The sequence below is a fragment of the Amphiprion ocellaris genome, chromosome 5, assembly GCF_022539595.1.
Source record: "Amphiprion ocellaris isolate individual 3 ecotype Okinawa chromosome 5, ASM2253959v1, whole genome shotgun sequence".
NCBI lineage: Eukaryota > Metazoa > Chordata > Actinopteri > Pomacentridae > Amphiprion > Amphiprion ocellaris.
The window spans coordinates 23,187,809-23,210,418 of NC_072770.1; the positions used below are offsets into that span (position 1 = coordinate 23,187,809).

The 22,610-nt window shown below is 40.6% G+C and overlaps 2 protein-coding genes and 1 long non-coding RNA gene across 13 annotated transcripts in view; 1 reads left to right on the plus strand and 2 right to left on the minus strand.

The window, feature by feature from the left end:
• Positions 1-7,649: 7,649 nt before the first annotated feature.
• LOC129348954 (uncharacterized) lies at positions 7,650-11,584 on the minus strand. The gene is made up of 2 exons (XR_008601729.1): positions 10,973-11,584; positions 7,650-8,053 (listed from the first exon to the last, which is right to left on the minus strand). It is a non-coding gene; the product is annotated as an uncharacterized LOC129348954 (long non-coding RNA).
• Positions 11,585-11,847: 263 nt separating this feature from the next.
• myog (myogenin) lies at positions 11,848-14,058 on the plus strand. Its single transcript, XM_023297387.3, has 3 exons — positions 11,848-12,381; positions 13,006-13,105; positions 13,200-14,058. Exons 1-3 carry the CDS (start codon positions 11,848-11,850, stop codon positions 13,316-13,318), a joined length of 753 nt encoding a protein of 250 aa, XP_023153155.2. The 3' UTR covers positions 13,319-14,058.
• A 67-nt stretch (positions 14,059-14,125) lies between these two features.
• Positions 14,126-22,610, minus strand: part of ppfia4 (PTPRF interacting protein alpha 4) — a 60,544-nt gene continuing 52,059 nt past the window's right edge. For 4 of the 11 annotated variants that reach the window (XM_023297376.3, XM_023297377.3, XM_035942520.2 and 1 more), the window contains 11 exons: positions 22,500-22,581; positions 22,089-22,289; positions 21,372-21,434; positions 20,977-21,003; positions 19,575-19,750; positions 19,315-19,412; positions 18,529-18,704; positions 17,815-17,883; positions 17,536-17,722; positions 17,348-17,441; positions 14,126-15,703 (listed from right to left, as the gene is read on the minus strand). In XM_023297376.3, coding sequence (XP_023153144.2) covers positions 17,383-17,441; positions 17,536-17,722; positions 17,815-17,883; positions 18,529-18,704; positions 19,315-19,412; positions 19,575-19,750; positions 20,977-21,003; positions 21,372-21,434; positions 22,089-22,289; positions 22,500-22,581 — 1,138 coding nt within the window. In that variant the 3' untranslated portion in view covers positions 14,126-15,703; positions 17,348-17,382. The remainder of the gene's footprint in view (positions 15,704-17,347; positions 17,442-17,535; positions 17,723-17,814; positions 17,884-18,528; positions 18,705-19,314; positions 19,413-19,574; positions 19,751-20,976; positions 21,004-21,371; positions 21,435-22,088; positions 22,290-22,499; positions 22,582-22,610) is intronic. The other 7 variants (XM_055010733.1, XM_055010735.1, XM_055010734.1 and 4 more) reach the window with 5 other exon arrangements.

The window sequence follows — 22,610 nt, forward strand, 5'->3', positions numbered from 1 at the left end:
AAAATAAAGAGAACTAAAAGTGAACTTCCTGTTGACATTGATGGGCATTCCAACCAGGAACAAAGTAAAAGATAATCAATACGAAAAAAACTCTTCCTGTTCACCTCTTCAAGCCCAAAAACACACCGCAGTAGCACCCTAAACTAAAACTACCAATGGGTTCCCTGTTTTCCTTTCTGAACAATTCAAAGGTCCCTCTCTATCTCCCCACACATCCACCAACCACTGGAACACATCTCCAAAGTTCTGCCGGGCCAGCTCAGCTTCCCCTCAGAAGAAGTGCCGTCACCTGCCAGATGAAGGAGCCTTTTGAGAGGCAGCTGGCATCGTGATTGGACTGTACTTTGGTCTGTTCCAATCCAGCTTCAGCTCCAGAGACGGCAGGCGGGACGAGTCAACGGAGGCCGGGTGGACGAAGGCATGCAGCTGAGTACAATCCAGAAAACAACAGAGGAGAAGTGCAGCGGCCCAGGACCAGAACAAGCAGAGTATGTCTCTTAGAAAACATCACAGTATAGCCTTTGGGATAAAAAAAACGCTATCATATACATCGTATATTGTACAAATAACAAGTCAAAGGAAAGAGACATACATTGTAGAATTGTAGTAATTGTGGGCTGACTGATTTACTTATTATCAGTATTTTATTTTTTACTGATTTACGGTAATAAATACATTTAAAAATGGTGCTACTTTGGCTCTGAACCTTTATCTACCTGTGGTCGCTCTGTCTTCTGGAGTGATTTGATTGGTTATATGTCACGAATAAAACTCCTTTAACTTAACATCTGTAAACAAAACAAAAACGTATCAACAAAGTTTTCTGTTAGAGTTTGTGTTCTTGTAAGTTTATCTCCAAGATTTTAAATACTTTCATTTACTGCAAATGAATATCTACTCCAAATGTTTCACTAATAATCATTATCAGCCTTAAAAACCCACAAAACACCCCTCTATACTCGACCACACTTAGTACAGTCCGGTTCCCCCTTCTATAAATCTGCTTGGAATCGTCCACTTCCTGTTTGTCAAAGTGGCCTTCTACCTGGACAGGTTTTGTTGGAGCTCATGCAACAAACATTTTGGGTAACTGCACTTTAATATGGATGGATGACACTGAATTAGAGTCTGTTTTAATGAGACTGAGTTAAGATGTGTAGCTCTGTCATTAAATAGTAAATTATTTCTCTGAATTCACAGAGAAAAGTCTGAAATGTTTGCTAGGTTAGCGTCCCACATGTACTTTGGCTCAGCTAAAGCTAACTCTCTTCAACTTCTGGATCTCTTGAGTTGCTTGTTGTTAAAATATCTTGCTGTAGGTGCTGAACCTCAGGAAGTCTGAGATGTTTGTTCAAAATAAGCTCATTCTCAAGTCTTATCTGAACTCTTTTGTTTGAACTTTCCCTAAACTTAGGAGTTAATGAAAGAGCAACACATCCAGACTCAGTCTCATTTATGTAGAGATTAAACTTCAGTGTCATTCATTGATGTTAAAGTGCAGTTTTTCAAATGTTTGTTGCACATGCTCCCGACCAAACCAGTTCAGGTGGAAGACGATGTGAAGAGAAAGCTCCAGAAGATGAATATCACACATTTACGTTGGAAATAAATGTCCTTTAATTAGACATTGTCATGCAAAAGTTGGATTTCCCTTTAATGATGTTCAAATCTTTGTTGAGTGTTTTGTTGATGTTGGTTTCTAAATGTTTTCTGACACTCGGCCCCAAAGATTAAAACCTTTTACGGCTCACAAGCTGCAACAATTCACACATTATCAACAATCTTTCTGACTAAACTAAGACAAAAAGTTAAAAATCGCCTGATTCCTGCATCATGAATGTAAATCTTTTTGGTTTTTATGGCCGTAAACTGAATATATTTGGGTTTGACATTTTATAAACCAAAACAAGAAATGAATTACTGGAGAAAACAATCAACAGATTAATGGACAAAGAAATGTGTTTTCCAACATATATGGCTGAATTACTCCAACATTACAAGATATATACAGTTTTAATTCAATTTTATTTATTTAACGCCAATTACAGGTCAAATTGTCTCAAGACACTTTATTTTTTATATTTTTTTGTCATATTTAAAATATGACAAAGTAAGAAATTTAAACCTCTTGACTAATCCAATTTATTATTTGGTTTTTAAGAGACTAATCGACAACTAAAATAACTTTCTCCACTAAAACTAATAAACATGAAGTCAAATAGAAAGAACAGTTTTAAATACTGCAGTCCCACGATGACAAGAATAAAGTTTGTCAACAAAAACTAAATCTGCTGGTGGATTCCATTAAAGTCCTAATAAATGATAATAAAGTGTGATACTAAAGGGTTGTGGTGCTAAAAATGTCAAAGATATCAAGTTGAACATCTGGATGGAGGTTGATAAAAGTTGACCCTCCTTCATTTCTCTGGAGCCGACTCCATGGATTTTATGGATGGTGGTTAAAGACCTGCTCTTCTAGTCATCTTCCTTCTAGTCGCTGTAAAAAGTCAGTCCATCCTGACCGACTTCAACACCTCTTCATGACAACTTGTTCTGCCTCCGACCTCGTGGAAACTCCAGAAACTCGGGAAAACCTGTCGAGACTCGAAGAACTCGTGGAGACTCGAAGAACTCGTCGGGCGGGGGAAGGTGTGGTGGGTGGTGGGGGGAGGTGGGGGAGTAGAGGGGGGAGGCCGCCACCCACCTCCCCGCCTACTCTCCGCCCTGACTCCACCCAGACTCCGCCTTGGCCCTGCCCATGTGGTCACTTCACGAACTACGATGTCAAAGGGACGACGAATTTATTTCTTTTCATCTGATCTGTAGCTCAGTGAGTTAAGGATTTGCCTATGGAGCTGCAGGTCGCTGGTTCAAGACCAGACACTTCTTAAATTTTCTCAAAATCCTGACAAAGACAAAGAAAGAAAACTGCCGCTGGTGGGTCTTGAACCTGCGACCCTCCGCTTGGTAGTCTATCCTCTTATCCCCCTGAGCTATTCGCTCAGATACTAATTCTTCTTTTTTTTGCGCATTTATCATCTATTTTTTGTCGTTTTCGAGTTTTTTTTTAACTTGAGTCTCGACTCGACCGTTTTTCTCAGGAGGCTGGACTTCAGCCTTTGTGCTGGAGGGTTGAACCCTCAGTTCCCAGACTTTCCAAAGCCTCCACACCTCCCGAGTCCTCAGGACCTGAGCTTTCACACAGTCTGAGGGCTGAAATTTTCTAAGTCCCACAGTAGTTCTCTGTTAGATTGAACTTTCAGACAGTCCAAGGACTGATATCTTCTAAGTTCCTGAGTACTTCTCTGTTAGTTTGAACCTTCAGACAGTCTGAGGGCTGAAATTTTCTAAGTCCCACAGTAGTTCTCTGTTAGTTTGAACCTTCAGACAGTCTGAGGACTGAAATTTTAAAAGTTTCTTAGTACTTCTCTGTTAGTTTGAACTTTCTGGTTAACAGAAGCCTTAAAACTTGTGACCATGAGTCTTGATTTCACATTTAGACCATCCATCTGAGTTCTTCTCAGACCTTCACCTGTGGGTTTTTTAGAAATCCTCAACAAACTTTGATTCTCTTCACTAAACAGTAAAGTTTGTGGAGATCAGAAGGTAACATTAGTTTGATAAATGCCTTCAACTACTAGTAGACTTTATCTGGAAAGCAGTTTTCTGAAACGAGTTCTTAGTAAATCTGTCCACAATCAAACCAAGAACATAGAAAGAGGAAATGTTTGAAGAAACAACTTGATGTTTTCGTTTCAGACTAGAAAATCTTTTAAGCACTTTATCTGTTTTTGCTCTTTTTGATCGTTTTATTGTCTCTTCTGTTTAATTTGATCTTCTAAAGTCTAACTGGTGTCTTTTCAAATGTTTTGTCTTTAGTTTGATTCTTCTTAAACATTTAGTTTTGCTCTTTTCTCAGCTTTTATTCTTTTCTAATGTCTGATTTGATTTCCAAATGTTTTATCTTTTTAATGTTTGTTTGTTCAAATGTTTTATCGGCTTGTTTGAGTTTTTTTTCCTTTCCCAATATTTAATGTTTCGATTAGAGTTAAACATTAAATACAATTAAATTATATTAAACAGACAAAATATTGAGCTGGATAATTCAACAAGATACATGTCATTATGAAACAAAATTTTTAAAATACAAATATTAAAAATTACAGATAAAATATTTTCCATAATTAAAAATGTAAAAAAAACAATTAAACAAGAAGAATATTAAACATTTTTAAAAAGGCGAAACATTTAATTAGATTATTAAACCTTTAAAAAGACAAAACATTTAATTAAAAAATGTAATGTTTAATTAGAAAATTACATCTTAAATTTCTTAAATCTTTTTAATAATAAACTTTTAAAAAGTTTTATTGTATTAGTTTTTTTTCCTTTGATTTAATTGCTTTTTGTTATGTAGTTTATTTCTTTAATCTTCTATTTCTGTCAAGATTTTAACCCCAACCTTAAAAATGAAATAAACCCTTAAATCACAATGAAAATGCTTCTGTTGTCACAATCATGAGTTAGTCAATTATTCAGTTTATCAATTCAACTTTATTTGTTTAGCACCTTTTACACAGATGACAAAACTGAACAAGCAAAGAGAAAAAAACTATGCTAAAACTATGATTAAAACTCAAAAACATTTTTAAAAAAAGATTTAACATGGTAATAAAATATGTGTCCACGGGATGGAGGGAGTTTATTGAAGTCTTCTTGGGCTCACATGGTAAATTATTTAAAATATAAATTTGATATTCAGTCTAAGGAAACTGCAGAGAGACAGAAGAACCAACAATATCTCCTGTTTTCTCCTTTAATGAGTCGACTCTTCTTGTGCTTTCAGACCAAAGATCTACAGACTCTTCACAACCTGCTCAAACTCTTGGTACAGGATCTCACCACACAGGTCAAGAAGGTTTCCGTCTCATTTCTACTCTGAAGCTCACCTTCTCCTGCTCAAACTAGTGACAAATGATTCTGCTACTCTAAAGCCTGGTCTCCTCACTAAACCACATGGAGAGGCCTCAAGATAGTCGTCCAAATGAAACCGTACAAAAACCAAACTAGCACAACCCAAACGCTGCGGCCTGCGGCCTACCAGAGAACCTCTGAGAACAGAGAATCAGGACAGGAACTCTTACCTTCTGGACAACCAACGTTGGTTCACAAGAATACAGAATGTGTCTGACCAAAAACCTCTAAAGACTCACTACAGCCAAGATAAAGACACAACTCAGCTGCATCAAACCCACTAATCACTGCACACATTAGCACCATGTGCTAACTGTGGCTAAAGAACCACATTTACCAAGACAACTATCCAGTACAAAGCCCTAAAACACACCAAGAAACACATTAAAGACGATTTTACTGCTGGAAGCTGAAAGCCAACGCCTAAAGAACAAACTAAACCAACAGAGCCAAACCCGGTTCAGTGGTGAACAGAAGCAGAGGAAATGTTTGAAATGTCTGCAGCCAAATAAAGCAGGAAGATACTGAGCTGCTCAGGTGTTCCTGATAATACCAAGCAGCCACCTGGACAGCCAATAGGAACACAGCTTACTGGAAGTCCAGAGGGCTGGGTTAGTGAAGGAAATTTAATTTAAAATTGAAGCAGAAAGTTAACTAAGAAAGTTGAAAACCACCTTCTGATACCTGAAATTTCTGAGTTTTCACACAAAGAACGCCTGAACATGTCAAACTGGTTTCATAGTAGAACCATCATTGTAAACGTCATAGTATGGTGTGTTGCTCAAAAAACATTACGACTCGGCTGTCTAGGGTCACCGAGGAGCAACACAAAAACACGACAAACGCTGGTTTCCAGGGGGTTAGGCGGCTATTTATTTGAAAGAGGAAGTTTACAACAACACAACATGTGAGCAGAAAAATCACAAAGTCTGTCTTTAGTTCAGCTGAAAATATTAGTTTTTGTCTTTTTTCATTGACCAAACTTTTCAGGAAGTAGATGAAGAATAACTGAAGCTCTCATGTAGAAGTCCAACTAATTTTGGATCCTTGTGGAGAGTTTAATCTTAGAGTTTGTAAAGCTGTTGAGTCACATGGATTGTTTTGACATTTAATAACCGAGTCCTGAAATACAATTACAGTTGTGGATTTCTGTCATTTAGTCTGGACTAAACAAATAACAGCAGCATAAATCTCAAACGTCATTATGAGGAGTCTGGATTGAGGTTTCTCACTTGATAATGATCAAAACATGAAATTTAGGTTGGTTTAAAGGAATATTCCCCCTTAAATCTTTGAATGTTGACCTAAAAGATTGGTTTCAGGAAGTATTCCACCTACAAGGTCCTCACTCATCCACTTTAAAGGAACATTCCACCAAAAATCCTTGGGCATGCACCTAAAATGTTGGTTTAACCGAGTATTCCATCCAAAATCCTCAAAGAGACCTGAGGGGCTGGTTAAAAGGAATATTCCACCTAAAACCTCAAATATAGACCTGAAAGGATGGTTTAGAAAAAATCCTTCAATGTAGACCAAAAAAGTTAGTATGGAGGAATATTCCACCTGAAATGTAGACCTGAGAAGTTGGTTCGGAAGAATATACCATCCTAAACATCCTTAAATGTAGACTAAATGACTAAAAGGTTTGGAAGAAAATTCCACCTAAAATCCTCCAATGTAGACCTAAAAGGTGAGTTTAATGGTATATTCTACCTAAAATTCACTACTGTAGACCTTGGAGGTTGGTCTGATGGTATATTCCACCAAACATCCTTGAACATAAACTTAAAAAGTTCATTCAAAGGAATATTCCACCTAAAATCTTTCAATGTAGACCAAAAAATCTTGGTGTAAAGGAGTATTCCACCTTAAATATAGACCTAAAGGATGGTTTGGAGTAATATTCTACTCTAAAATCTTCCAATGTAGACCTAAAAGGTTGATCTGATGGTATATTCTACCCAACATCCTGGAATATTTACCGAAAAGGTTGGTTTAATGGTATATTCCCAGAAGAACCCTTGAGCATGGGGCTTAATGGTATATTCCACCCAAAATACTTGTGCATATACCAAGAAGTCAGTGTAAAGGAAATGTAGACCAAAAAGGATTGTTTAAAGGAATATTTAAACTGTTATTTTCATTATTCAATAATCTGTTATCAGTCAGAACCCTGACAAACTTATTTTCATCAGTTTTTTTAGTGGAAGTCACAAATAAAGGAGCTCTTGGTTTTTAGCGGTGTTACTAAGTCAAAAGCTGCTGTTTCAACACAGACACGTTCACATGCATCCACAAACCTCTCAGCACTCAAACATCCACAGACAGGAGGCCAGCTGGGCCGAGGCTCGGCGGTGTCCTCAGACCCACGAGTCGGGGAGTCGTGAACTTGTTGGTCCGGTTTGAAGGCCTCCGTGTGGTCCAGTAGAAGTCCACGTAGTCTGTGTTGGCTTTGAACCGCAGCGAGTGGCCTCCATCAGGTGGACCGGCTCGTCCTCGTAGGGCTCCTCCTGTAGCCTTGAGGGAACCACAGGAACATTCAGTAGCTGTTGGAGTTCTTCCTGTCAGGCTCGTGGTAGAACGGCTCTGAAGTATCTTGTACTTGTCTTATCTGGAACAATCTAACAGCCTAAACTGTTAACAGCGGTGTAAAGAAGCAAACACACAGGCATAGATTAGGACTCAAACTAGATTTATTTTAGAAAACAAATCAACTTAGAGGCATTTGTTCACACGTGGCTGAATAGGAGGCCGTCCAATCAGATTCGAGGTCTTCACTCTGTAGGTTGGTTGTTCGGTGAGACTCTTGGACCTCCATCAGCTGACGTGAATGTTTGATCGTCTTCTTCTCTAGTGCCAGATGATTCATCCATGAATTCAGCAGCTACAGACTGAAATGAAGCTCATGCTGCCGTTATTGAATTCCTGTTCCAGATCAAATGTTCAGAGCTCACCTTGAATGCATGCCGTCTGCTGTCTGATAGTTTTTCTCATTGCAGTCTTCAATAAAGTCTTTTTCCTGATGTCAGAATGTGGTGAGACTCTTTCTCAGTCTCTGCAGACGTCCCTCATTGTGCATCTCCAGAGAAGAAACAGAAAAACTGGTCACTGCTTCAGCATCACAAACGCTCTCCAGCATTGAGAGAGTTTTAGGAATTAATTCATTGTGTTGTGAACTTTGAAGGAGCAGAAACTTTACAGCTGCCAAAGATATGAGCTCCAATTCTGGATGTTTTAGGAAATGAAGTTCATCAAATGAACACTTGATTTTTGCTGATAACTCTCATTAAATTACTGAAGAAATCTAACATAAAAACCTGTAAACTCTCACGCAGCTTTTGTTAAAGTTTGTCTATAATTCTATCATCATGTTCTGGAACCAGGACTCTGCAGAAGTTCCTTCAAACAGATACTTGTGTGTTTCTCTTTCAGGCCTCAGGTTTGAACATACATTAGAAAGGAGTGATTTTAATATTTAAATCAGTCCAGTAAATGTTTGGCGTGAAAATTATTAAAATGTTGATTTAGATAGATTTGTGTCAAATAATATTGTAGAGTCTCACTTAAATATATCCAAATGAGTTCAGTGTATTTACATTTTATAGAATATTTGATTTCTTAATCTCAATACTGTAGGGTCTGACCCTAAATATTATAATAATGATGTCAATTTAAATAATATTTCAGTGCAGAGTTATAAACATTAATCAGCTAAACTTACATAATAAATATCACTGTACAATCTTAACCTAAACATTCATATTATTGAGGTAAATTTACATAAACCATGATATTCTAGAGTCTTAACTGGAATATTTCTAACATTAACCTTTTTGTATTGTGCTGATAAACAACAATAACCCAACTTTCAGATAATATTTGTTGTCTGTGATTGTGAGACTAAATTCCTCCACATTCTGGAACTGGACTGCATTTCCCAAAATGGAAACATGGACAGAATTTAACACTCATATATCCATGGCAATGCTAACGTTTCTGCTTCTTACCAAAGTTCACAACACAAATAAAGATTTTAATGTAAAACTTCAGGGATGACTGCTAACCATAAGTATTCTGATCAATACTTCATGATCAATATCAGGACAGATGTTACAACTCCAGCTGTTCCATTACACTGCAGTTATTCACAGAGAAATTAAAACATCACATTTCTCATAAAAACTAGATGGGACTTTTATTAAATTAAGTGTTGGTGAATAAACAGTGTAAAAAGTGCAAAGCAGCTCTATTAACCCTTTAGGCGCCACAGTTTTTTTCAATAAAATATTCAGTTGTGATATCACTTTTTCAAAAGGTTCTTGGTACTTGAAAATGATTAGAGATAAAGGCAAACTGTAAATGAGTAAAATCATCAGTATGATCCAAAGTTTGTGATGGGAGTAAATTCACTCATCTAATTTGGATATCATGACGTCACCAGGCGGCGGACATATGGATTACATAACTTTTACAGATGTTTATCGATTCAGCGGTAAGTTAACCACCCGTGTTAATTAGCTCGCTAGCTAACTTAGCCGCTTAGCTAGCTAACGCGTCCGGACCAACTGCTGAAACACGACAAAACACAACTCTTCACAAGTCGTTGACTTAACGTACAACAAAATAACGCTACAGGTTAGAAGTATTTATCTTCTTACCGAGTTTTACTCCAAAAACAAGGTCAACAGCAGCCAGAGATGCTACCAGACGTGCCGACCACAGATATACATAGACTAGATACGCTAGCGTGCTGTCTCCTATATTATCTATGGTCTGACCAATCACTGCTCTCTGGCTCTAAGTCAGTCTGACCAATCACTGCTCTCTGGCTCCGCCCTCTGAGAATCTTGTTGTCGTTTGGCTCCACACTTGCTGATGACCACTTCCGGTCTCAGAAAATGAAAAAACTGACCTTTTTTCGTTTGTCTCTTACTGATTTTGCTTTCTTGTTATTCTAAATATAAAACGAAAATCAAAGCATTTAAAAAAAAAATCGTATATCCCTTTTTGATCATGAAAATGAAAAACGCCTTGTATTTCAATTTTAATTTTTGTATTTTAAAACGAAAATCAAATAACCACTGTTTTTTTGTTTTTCAATACCCGTTTCAGAACGGAAAATGCAATTACCAGATCCGTACACGGACCAGAAAGCGCAGATACCTCAAAACTGCAGTTAATTACAGTGCTAGAATAAATGCACTCAGTTACTATTTATTCCTACTGGAAAAAATCGTATAGTTTTAATTTTTTTAAAGTACTAAGAGTATTCATTGTAATGTTATTCACTTACATTTTTGGCTGTTGCAATAATCTTTTAGTATTTTGTATTGATTTTGCAGCTCCATGGGTGAGTGATGTCAGAAAAAATACCAATTTTTAAATTTTCTGTGTCATTGGGAGAAAAAAAACATTATGCGAACATGAACCTCTGTAAAAAGATGAATTTTTAGCATTTTTTTTTATGTCTCTTAGAAAACAGAAAGTAAAGAAATTTAGTGAAATGACATGTGACAAATGTCCCAGGCTTGACTTCATGTGGCATCAGTGATGGTATGCACCAGACACTCTGCCAATGTCCAGTTTATATCCTGTAGCCACATTGCACAGCATTTCTCCTGTCTCCAGCAAACATTTCCTGCCAGATATGTGTACTACTGTCATAAACCTGTGGTAGCGATACAAGATACTCAGGGATGTAACACATCTCACTGTGCGCATCACTCCAGGCCACTTCTCTGCTGACAGAAGTGTATGTTTATGCTGTTCGTCGACGCTATGCGGAAGCCAGTTCGAATTAGCCGGTGAGCTATGAGGTGAGACATGTCCTGGAAGGATTAACACCTGGCGGCTAGGCTAATGCTGTAACCCAGTGGCTGGAGGGGGTCAGGACAACGAAGGCCGTTTCCCCGAATGGCCGTCTGATTAATCCCGATTCAGAAACCTCCTTGATTTCTGGGAGTAATGTGAGCCAGTGTCAACTTGGTGCTCGACTTACTTGTTCCTGCACAGGCCTGTCTGGTTCAGAGAGTAGCTCAGAAGGTCACTTGCATCACTCGTCTCAGAAAGAAAGTCAGTAGATATGAATGTGGTTACAGAAACCCGGCAACAGTGGCATGAGCTTTCAAATCACCTACACAATTACTGCTGACCTTGTTGATCATTATGAACCTGACGTTGCTTCAGTCACAACACCGTACAAGTATTTATGTGTGACCTAGTTTTGAGTAAACAACAAACTCTGGCCTCATTTAATTCCCATCAGAAACAACCTCTTGTCACTGCATATCCGTGGCTCCTAGTAGAAGTGACAGCTGTCTCCAGACTGTCCCTACTGTCCCCCCTCCTCCCTCATAGCAGCACACTTCATGTACGGTGTCATAGAGGGGGGACGCGAGTCTGGGATTAGCTCATTAAGACGGACATCTTTGATCTGAGGTTATCTCCCCCATTTCCACGGCAACCCGATCGCATCCTTGCCTCTTAAGACACACATGAGTGCACAAAGCCACAGAAGGACACGCACACGCACACACAAACGGGCCCTCAAAGCCCTAGAGAGCAGGGCCCAACAGAGATGTGAAGTGTAGATGTGCAGCAACAGCTAAACGTCGTGTCAGGTTTCTGGGGGCTCGTGCTAAATTTAACCCTGTGATCCTGCAGCAGGCAGAGGGGTTTAAATGCCAGCCTACAGTTGCTCCACACCAGTTGTTCTCCACACGTCTTCCACTCATCAGAAACTCAGGCCAGGAAGAAGACAGCCACACACACGTAACACTCCAACACCGACGCAGGACCCGAGACCACGTAGTAAAGAGCAGTTCCACGGGGAAGCAGGGATCTTTGCCCCCTTTACACCCAGACCAGTCCAGTATGGAGCTTTTCGAGACCAACTCTTACTTCTTCCCTGACCAGCGTTTCTATGAAGGAGGGGACAGCTACTTTCCCTCTCGCTTGCCAGGGGCGTACGACCAAACCGGCTACCAGGACAGGAACTCCATGATGGGCTTGTGCGGGAGTCTGTCTGGGGGTGTCGGAGTCGGGGTGACGGCTACAGAGGACAAACCCTCTCCGTCCAGCCTGTCGCCTCACTCTGAGCCCCACTGTCCCGGCCAGTGCCTGCCCTGGGCCTGCAAGCTGTGTAAAAGGAAGACGGTGACCATGGACCGGCGGAAGGCAGCCACACTGAGGGAGAAGAGGCGCCTGAAGAAGGTGAACGAGGCCTTCGATGCTCTGAAGAGGAGCACCCTGATGAACCCCAACCAACGGCTGCCCAAGGTGGAGATCTTGCGGAGCGCCATCCAGTACATCGAGAGGCTGCAGGCCCTGGTGTCCTCCCTCAATCAGCAGGACACTGAGACGGGACAGCAGGGATTGCACTACCGACCGAGCCAGACCCAGCCCAGAGTAAGTAGGACAGACTGGATGAGGACCAACACTAAGAAAAGCTGAAACGGTGGATGGCAAGTGGCGTAAGATGTCGTAAAAAAATCAAAGAGTAGAAAAAATTAAATTACATGAGCGAAAATTGGAAAAATAATGAAACTAAACAAGCTGTTTACAATGTGTGAATTTGATGAACTGATCCAATGTAAAACCTGCTTTGGAACTGGTTGCTGTGCACAACTTTAGAGGTTTTAATTTTGGAAAAAAGCTACAGTTATGTACATTTTTTTTGTTGTTTTAAGAAGTTTTTAAAGTTTTGACACATTTTTCAGCTTATTGTTTCAGAGTACAGATTTTATTTAACCTATCTGAAACAAAATTTTAACCTAATGTGACGGGAGCCAAAATAAAACCAAAACCAATACACAGACTTAATGAAAGAAAAAAATCAATTTTCCATGTGTAGTCTTGCTCATTGTTTATTTTTTTCTGGTTGAGTCACGAGACGCATTGGTAGCATGTGTGTGTGTGGTACTACACTGCACTGTAGTGTGTTTCTGTGTTACTGTGTGGCATGGGGTGGTGTGCCGCCTCATCACAGAGTGACTGACGGCAACTTCTGTGTGTGCATCTCCATGGTAACAGGTGTCGTCGTCAAGCGAGCCCAGTTCGGGCAGCACCTGCTGCAGCAGCCCAGAGTGGAGCAGCACTCCAGAGCAGTGCACGCAGAGCTACAGCAGCGAGGGTGAGCACAGATCACGCTCAGTCTCATTACACGGCACAAACAGTTCAGAGCGTCTTTACAGATACTGAGAGTGTGTGATTATGTCTCTTTGTAGATCTCCTGAGTGCTGCCGACTCTCCAGAGCAGGGGAACATGCGGGCTTTGACCTCCATCGTGGACGGCATCTCTGCAGCTGACGGACCTGTGGCCTTTCCTGTGGACATTCCCAAATAGACCCTCAACCTAGCGGACCCATGGGTGCACAGAGAGCCACAAACACAAAGTGACAATTGGCAAACAGAGGAACCAATCCCAAATGATGATTTTTGTTTATTTTGTGCGTCTACTGATCTGTACTGTCTTATGATAAATTGTAAAATTTGTGATTGATCAGTATTGTAACTCTGCTCATCAATGGGTCCACTAGTCAACTGAATTCCTCCTGTTCACAATGAGGCCTTATTCCCATTATTTCCTGCCTTATCCCGCGGTCCAGACCTGTCTGTCAGAGCCACAGGAGCTCAGACTAACTAGAGATTCGAGGACTTTGCTGCATGAACCCAACACCTAGTTACTAGAATGGATCTCTGTTAGCTTTGCTTCCAGACTGACAGAGCCACAGAGGAATGACAAAGCCTGGTTTTTCTCCTTACTTAAAGTTTTCCTCTTTTCAAAACCTTTCCCTGATCTTTCATTCTTTTCGTGTGAGTTTTTAATGCTTAAAAAACATAAGTTCTTTTGTGGGGCCAATATGTACCATGGCAGTTTTGACCAAGATCTGCTTAATTTAAACTCGTTATGAATGCTAGTGATGTAAATACGTTCCCTTTTTCTACAGAGTGGTTTTGCAATTTTATTTTTTATTTTTTGCTAACTTATTTTGGACTTTTATAACTAAGATTGTTGTGTATTTGTAGATGTTCTGAAAAGTGATATTTTCTGTATAATTCTCGCAATAAAGACCATTTTCAATATACCGTCTTGATGTTGTCTTGGACTAACAGAGCAGAGAGAACGTCAGAAGGAACACAACATCCAAAATCTTTAAAAAACAGCTTTACTTATGTCTATATAGTGTCATAAATACAGTACACTTTTTTTTAAATAGCCAAATAATAAAATCTTGATTTGTCAGCATTGTTTCACACCTGGAATAAAGACACAGTACTCATAGCTGCCACATAGCACGTTACACCTTTTAGACACCTTGGAAAAACTGTAAAATAATCATTTAAAAAAAAGATTGTACACCCATCCAGCACTTCACTGGTTTGTTCATATGCTGTGTTCTCATTGGATGAAGAGTTGGTCAGCCAAGAGTACTGACTGCTCACTAGCACATCTCCATGGCAACTGAATGGGAGGTGACGGAACAAGATTAGTCTGTCACTTGGAGCAGTATTATGTGGATATCATTGGCTGATGTCGAGCAGCAGTTTACAGTTTGATTTGAGAGAAAAGTAAGGAATAAACAGAGAGGAGCTACAGTGTTCACACTACCATCCACAGAGAAAAGTCATGGTCACATGGCTGGGGTCGGCCTTTCACGCATATAACCTCTCTACAAGTCTCCAGCTGAGAGACTCATTCGCTCACTCACTCATCCACACGCACTCACTCTTCATATTAAAGGATTCTCTCTATTCTAGGCTACATAGTGTCATACAGAAGGCGAGAGAGGCGGAGAGAGGAGAGGTAACAGCTACATCGTGTCAAAAGAGGAGCAGGGGAAAAAAGGGAAGAACAGGAGAAGAGGCGAAGAGAGAAGTCTGAAATTGGACCCATGAACCTGTGAAGAGTCCTTGTAGAAACGCACGCTTCCCTTTTAGTGAGTCCCTCCCACCAACGAGTCACACACTTACAGCATACGGCAAAAGACACACAAAGGTCCGACACAGAGAGAAAGAGAAAGAAAGAGAAAGAGAGAGAACAGTCACTATCGAATACAGGGCATTGGGTTTCATACAGCAATGATATTATATTGTTTTCCATATATATTTCCAATATATATATATATATATATATATTTATATATAATATTTCTATAAAAAACATAAGTCATCCATTTTATGTACAGAGACGATTAATGAGTAATACCTTGCATAACCGGTAGAAGGGTAATGTGCAGTGGGATCTGCCATTTATACAAGTATTCATCATTCCTAAGTCCAAACCAACGGCCGGTCATCAGCTCCTTAAATCTACTGTCTCACTAGTCATTGTGAAGGACGTGGCGACTCAGGACGATTGGTTTGGACTTGGCCATGTTGAGACGATTAGAACCAGGACAAGAACCCACAGCTGAGACCAGGGGAGCGGGAGCACAACACCACAACAACAAGGCTACTAGGAGCACTGGGGTAAACTGGGAGAGACCGGGACGAGCCTCCTTTACAGCAGCGAGCGCAGCCAATGAGCACTCTCAAGAGTTCAAAGGTCCGAGTTGGCCTCTGTATTGCACGTGTCCGAAGGAGAGGTGAGAGGTGAAAGGTAGGAGGTGAGGCTGGGCGGCAAAGGAGGGGAAGCCTCCCCCAGAGGCACCCAGGTCTCCCTCTCCAGATTTGGCATATCACTCTCAAAAGGCCGCAAGCATGTGTCCGTATAGGTAATGAGAATGCACTGGAAGAGAGAAAAAGAAAGATGAGCAAAGTGAGCGGGAAGAAAGAGAAAGATCAAGTCTGTGTCTGCTCCTTGGTTTACCTTTTACATGTACAATATAAGCAGATAAAGGATTCACATGAAACTGGTGAAAGCCTGTAAATGCAAAACAATCTATTTCTTCAAATGAAAAGCAATATTTTTCTTTGGCAGTTTGGAAGAGCTCCTGCTTAAAACTTACTTGTATCATCTGGCTATTTCTTAGTGGATGTTGAGTCTCATATATATCTCAGTAAGACCATGTAACATTAAAGCTGCACATGAGAAGTACTAGAGAAATTACTGAACCAAAAACTGACTTTCAGTTTTGGTATCTTAATGGTACATGGTGCAAAACAACATGCTGTGTTATCTAAACTAATGAGTCCAAGCAATGTGAATAACAAAATCAAAAGATAAAGGTGGTGTTAAGTTATTTTTTTTTTACTACTTTCAACAAATCCCATCAAAAGGACTTAAACTATCAGTAGCTGTCCAACACCAACCAATTGTCTGCTCTGTCCGGACTCAAATCAAACCCAGTTTCATTTGCCTGATGATGTAAAGGTTTAAACATTACAAAAGGCAAAGCTAAGCAAATACCTACATACTGAAGTTTTTAGCCATTGTTACTGAAACAGGGAGTATATAGTGCATTCATGGGGGACTCTCCCAAGTCAAATAATGGTACCAATTATTTCTAGAGTATTTCTTTGTTCTGCAGATTTAGAAAATCTCATCCATGCTTTCATCTTTTCCATACTCAGGTGTTGTAATTCATCTTACTCTGGTACCAGTAGGTAAAACATCCAAAGGCTGCAGCTGATACAAAATGCTGCTGCCAGGCTTTTAACATGTACAACATAACCCTATTACTGCAGTCCTTGCCATTCATAGGCTACCTGTGAGTTTTAGAATTGATTGTAACATTTTATTTATTGCTTGTTTTTAAAACCTTGAATGATCAGGCTTCTGAGTATATTTGCAGTCTGCTAAGTCCCTATGAATCTGATCTCTGCTTGAAGTCCTCCAGCAGAGCTGCATTTATGGTTAATTCTCATCTTGGCAATAAATGAGACCAGGTCTTGCCCCTAAAGACACTCTGCTGTTTAACTCCACAAAACCTGTATCATTTTTCAATTCTCTTTTTAAAACGTACTTTTATTTTGGATTTTTTGATTTTCCAAACAAATGTTATTCTGGTCCCTATTAATTTTATTACATGTTTTTATTATAAAGAATTATTGTTATTATGTTAACATTCATCTTATTAAAATTAAAGCTCTACAGCACGGAGAAAACAAAAGCATATTGGACACTGGTCAAACAGTTCCTGTTAGTAGGATCAGTTCTTTGTTAGTTTTCGTCTTTTATTGGGATTTGTCCACAATACAGAAAATATATATACAGTATCAACATATACAACCTTTAAAGCTGCATTAGTCGACTTTTGTTGCTCTTAAAATTAACATGAACACTCAAACTTGAAATGCCTGATAGCAGAATCAAGGCCATACTAACGCATTTTTTTGGATTCAGGCGAAAGTCAGATACTCTGAGCAATGCTGGTTAAAAGTGCACTAATCTGAAAGTTGAGCAGTTTCAGGTAGTGTTTTGTGAGCTTACCTGTTAGCATTAGCGCTCCTGTTAGTAAGAAGAAGTTAACATGAATAGGTCCGCACGGCTGAGGGGTCGAGTCTCGGAGGCGCTGGGGAAGGAGCTTTAGATCACAGCAATACAAAGAGACACAGCATGCAGTTAGTCAGTCAAAACAACCAGAGAACAGATACAGTACAGTTAGTATCATAACACACCTTCAGGCTGGAGGTGTTTCTTAGGTGCCAGATTCATGGAGGGCGGCATGGACATGGAGGGCATGCGGAAGCCAGCAGGCAGCGTTTCCATGGAGCCCGCCATCATCCCCAAACCCGCCACTCCCTCACGGGAACGAAACCGCTTGCGCCACGATGGAGAGCGTCGAAAAGACTTGTCATCACCAGTCTACACGGACACAGAACAAAACAATGTCAAATGACTTTGCTTTTCTTGTCAGCAATATTGTGTTTGAGCAAAATGGCAGCTTGACAGCTCACCTCCTCTAGTCGGCGGTCAGTTCCCAAAGCTAACACGTTGTTAAACTCCCTCTCCAGAACCTGCCGGGCCTGAAAAATAAACCGTGAATAAGAGCCAATGGCGACCGGTCAAAGAAAGCTCCTGAAATACCTGTAAAATTTCTAAAAGATAACTCCTCTGATAAACAGTCGAAACCTCCATGTTTTCTGTTGAACTTCCAGAAACAACCAGTTCTAAATTCACAACTGTGGGCAAATAATCTGCACTGTACTGTGACCAGGAAATACTTAAAAGAGAAATCTGGATGAGAACAACACAGGGTTTTTGATCTGAGCACAACTGATACAGAAACTGAAGCAGAAGTAAACGTTGGCAGGCAGCAGAAAGAAATGCTGACTGCACACAAAACACTGTGTCACCAAAAAGTAAATCAAGCAATCTCATAAAAACAATGGACTGTTGGAAGATGAAGTGGATACAGAGATGCCAGAAGAGCTGCTGTGAGCTCACAGCTCTGCCAAAGAATGTGTCAGATGTGTGGGAATTCAAAACAAAACACATCATGTTGGTTTTAGTAGGGGTTTTGTCAATATTCTAGACAGATACTTAATTTTATAATTCATTAATAATGTCCACAAAATGGATAAAACTGCACTGAAGAATTGGATTGCACAAGAACTCAGTTTAATCATTGCATGTTGAGTGTAAACAGCTGTATTTTTCTCCATACCCACCTGTGTGTTCTGCATAGGGATCTGCAGGATGAGCGCTAAGCTGCTGTAGTCGAAGGTTTCATCCAGAGCGACGAGCGCTCCATGAACGCCGCTCTCTAACAGGTTGCCGCTATATTCCCTTAGACCAATGGACTGGATCCAGTGAATCACCTGCTCATTGGTCCAAACCAGAACATCTAAAATAAAAGAGAGTGATTCAGATTCATGGTACTGTAGCACAATATTACACTGACTGCTGGCAAATCTCTTAATCAGAAGATAGGAGCAACATCATCCAGAGAAGGAGATGTAGAAAAAGAGCGAGATAAAGAGATAATGTGCATGTCCACATAGTGTCAACTCACTGGCACACTCCCTTTGTTCATTTAAAGCACAGCTGTCAGCCAGCTTTCCAAGTTGGAACAGGCGGTGTGTGTGAGTGTGTGTTTATGTGTGTGTAAACGGGGCTGGATTCTGATTTGACACGACAGCTGAGTCAAGTTCATGTGTTGAACTCAAGGTCAAAAGGGCGAGAGGGCTGGCTACATCTAAGTGTGTGTGTGTCTGTATGTGTAGACCACTCTTGGCAAGTGGAGCTTTAGATCATAAGATTGGCTGTTTGACAGTCGAAGGAGCAGCTGTTTCGATGCACAGTTCAAATCGACAATGTCAGATAGAACCACTAGGTGGTACTCTGGCCTGATGAGGCTGTCGATGTGTGCATGCCTGTGGACCAATGTTCCGCCGTGTTTGTGTGCCTTTTTGTCACTTTGTGTGGATCAGAGTGTGTGTTGGGGTGTACCTCACCTTTCATGTCGTGTTGGCTGTCCTCTCTCCGACGCTCCAGGTCTTTTCTGTCATAATTGAGTCTCTTCAAGCACATAATCCCGTACTGCAGACTAGCCCTAGTACACACACACACACACACACACACACACACACACACAGAAAAGCACAAGCACATATGCATCATTAGTCTTCTCATCTCCATTGCTAATGTACCCAGTTAGCAGATGAAAGGGGAGGCAGATCAAACATCGGCTAAGCTAATCGCCACAGCAGCAGACCTGTGGAAGCTGTCCACCATCTTCAGGTGGCTCCTCAGGTCCTTCTTGGTCAGATGGTCCAACATGCGAGCATCCACTAGACACTCCATGAAGTAGGAGCGGTACTGAGGCAGGCCGAGGCTGGGCAGCCATTCGTTCCCTATCCACTCGTGATTCATGTCTCCATACGCCAAGGTCTATGTGAAGAGCAGTACACAATGTTACTGATGTGTGCAATATAAAGAAAAAAGACAAAAACAACTCTGTCTCAGAATGACATAACAATCACAATTGGTAAAGCGGTAAAATGAATGATTTCAGTCGTCATTATGTATGAATTAATAAATAAAAACTAACATAGGTTCAAGTTAGAAGGTCACAGGTATGAAGAACAACAATGATCCCATATAGATATTACACATTAAAAACCCAGAGGTATGCTGACTCACTTTCATATCTTTTTGGGACACTGGGACAGTGAAATGGGACAGAGGTGTCTTTATTGGAAATGTCTATGACAAATCAAATAGATGAGCTACTGTATATACTGTTATGTATCCTGTCCTGGGGCTTTCCAAACAATAAAATCTGTACATTCCATATTTTGTAGCTATGAAGGTGTTTTCAAATCTTACTAATCCTCTAGTTAACTACAAAAGGGTCACCAAACTCCATGTACCAGTCAAAACAATAAAGGTGTTGATTGTTATACCTAGCAGATGCGAGAAATCTAATGGGAGAGTGAAGAGCAACGACAGCTATAAGATGTAGGACAATGTCAGTGTCACTGACTAATGGACAGAAAATTATCAGCAGTTATTATAATTTCATAAAGCTGAAGGTCAATCGCTCCTTTATTCACATGCAGTTCAGTTTCCAGTGATTCCTCTAATGCTGAATTTTCTATGAAACACATGCGTCCATTAATTCATAGATGTATTATTGGTCTTAAAATCTGCCGGGACAAAAATATTAATACATCAACTTTATCAATTTTGGTGATGTAGAAAGCTGTGTTCATCAAATTTCCTTAGTGGCACGACCTCTTTACTTCTTGTGAGTGATTACGATTGACTACAGATGCTGACTCCTCTGAGCCAACTTAAACAAGTCCAAATATTAACATTGTTGCGTGTATATTTTTGACACAGCAGATTTTGTCATTCTTCCAGAAGAGCTATACTGACTCTATGAAGAATTAAAATTTATGATTCTTTTATTGTGACAAAGAGGCATAGGTTTCAAAGATTCCATTATAGGAAATTAAGAGCTATAGGAGTCACTGGAAACTCGAGACTATCTTAATTAAATGGTCTTTACAAGTGTATGTAAACTTTTGTCCATGACTGTATGTTTGTGTGTTAGTAAGAAGTCTCGGTACACTTTATATGTGCAGACAGAAGTTGGTAGATCCGCAGCTCACCTGTGCCCAGCTGCCCTCCTCATTCTCCTGAACGGCAGCATGATAGAGACAATATATTTGATGTTAGAGAGACAGGGGCTAATCAAACACACACACACTGCACATTCAGAAACGCACAAAAGCTCTTCTCGGTCTTTGCTCTGCAGTGACCCTCCAGTTAACTGTAACTGCACATCAGCACTCTGATTTCTAACTGAACTTCGCATGGAGACGCAGACGACACGACCACAGGCTACATCATCATACAGCCACGTACAAATACCAGCAGAAGCACAATAAAATGTATTGGAAGGGGGTCTTCCGGGGAGAGGACATATGTGTGTCGCGGTGGGGACGGTGTGAGCGTGAGAGAGTGTCGGGCGGGGAGGGAGGGAGAGCACCCAGATGGTACTGACCGCTTTGCTGGAGGAAGCCAGGTTCTCCATCTCTTCATGAGTCACCCACACATTTCCGGAGGACTGCTCAGAGGACGAGAACACACCCAAACACACACGTACAAAAGCGTGCATCCACAGGCACACAACAACACACCCCAAGAATGCACTCATGTGTATATTTTCACACATAACAACCCCCATGCACACACAAACACACACACACAGACACACACACACGCACGCACACACACACACACATACACACACACACACACACACACACACACATACACACAGACAAACATTGTGTTGAGTGATGCCAAGGGAGGGAGTGTATTTCAGGCAGGTAGCTTGTAGCTATATCTGGCACTATTTGTGTGTGTGTGTGTGTGTGTGTGTGTTTTTTTTTCCCCACAGTAACCCATGCAATTTATGGCAGCTGAAAAAGACAAGTCAGTCCTGTTAAAGGCATGAACCAAGCCTCTGGTGCAGTCTGAACAGCAAGAATAAATAAAAAGGTGTGAGGAGGCATCACCTGAGGGTGCAGAGTGAAGGTTAAGACTAAGAGTGGAACAGGTTTTTAGTGTGTCATATTCCTGGTTTTGTTCTTGTTTCAGGTTCATGTGCTCATTTATTCATTTATTTATAATTTGAATAACGTGTCTGTAAAACAAACAAACAAACCAATAAAACAACCTTGTGTTCATGGAGGTGTATTGGGTTGTGTTTGTTTACCGTTCTGGATGTGAGTGGTGCCGATGGGCTGGTGAGGGAGACCATCTCCTGGATGGCCAGCCGGAGTTTGAGTCGGTGCAGAGGGTTGCTGATGCCGATCTCCCTCTGGATCTCAGTGTCTGAGAGAGCTGACATGATGGCTCCACTCTTCACATTGGCACGACAGGCTGCCACATACCAGGCTGGCATACCCACCCACAGCTGGTGAGAGTCATCAAGACATTCAACGTCACCACCATTGTTACCATAAAAAGCCAGATAGAAGGAGAAGGGCGGGCAGATCAGACTGTATGGTCAGTCTGGTATTTGATATTACTGCATTCCCCTTTGTAATAGTGGCAGCCTGACATAAAAACAGCCAGACAGGGGTTGTTTTTAAGGAAATTTCTGTTTGGTAGATTAGTGGAATACCTCTAGCCATGAGACAACAGTAGGCCCATCCCACTGAGCAAAAGGCAGACCTTTTTTTCTTGCATCTTCCAGAAGTTCGTGTCTGAAGAGGGAATTAAAAACACAGGCAGG

Bases quoted from the DNA above. Each gene is read 5' to 3' on its own strand.
- myog (XM_023297387.3), top strand. From the start codon at position 11,848: ATGGAGCTTTTCGAGACCAACTCTTACTTCTTCCCTGACCAGCGTTTC. The intron at 12,382-13,005 runs GTAAGTAGGACA...CCATGGTAACAG, and splicing joins CGAGCCAGACCCAGCCCAGA to GTGTCGTCGTCAAGCGAGCC. The intron at 13,106-13,199 runs GTGAGCACAGAT...GTCTCTTTGTAG, and splicing joins GCAGAGCTACAGCAGCGAGG to ATCTCCTGAGTGCTGCCGAC.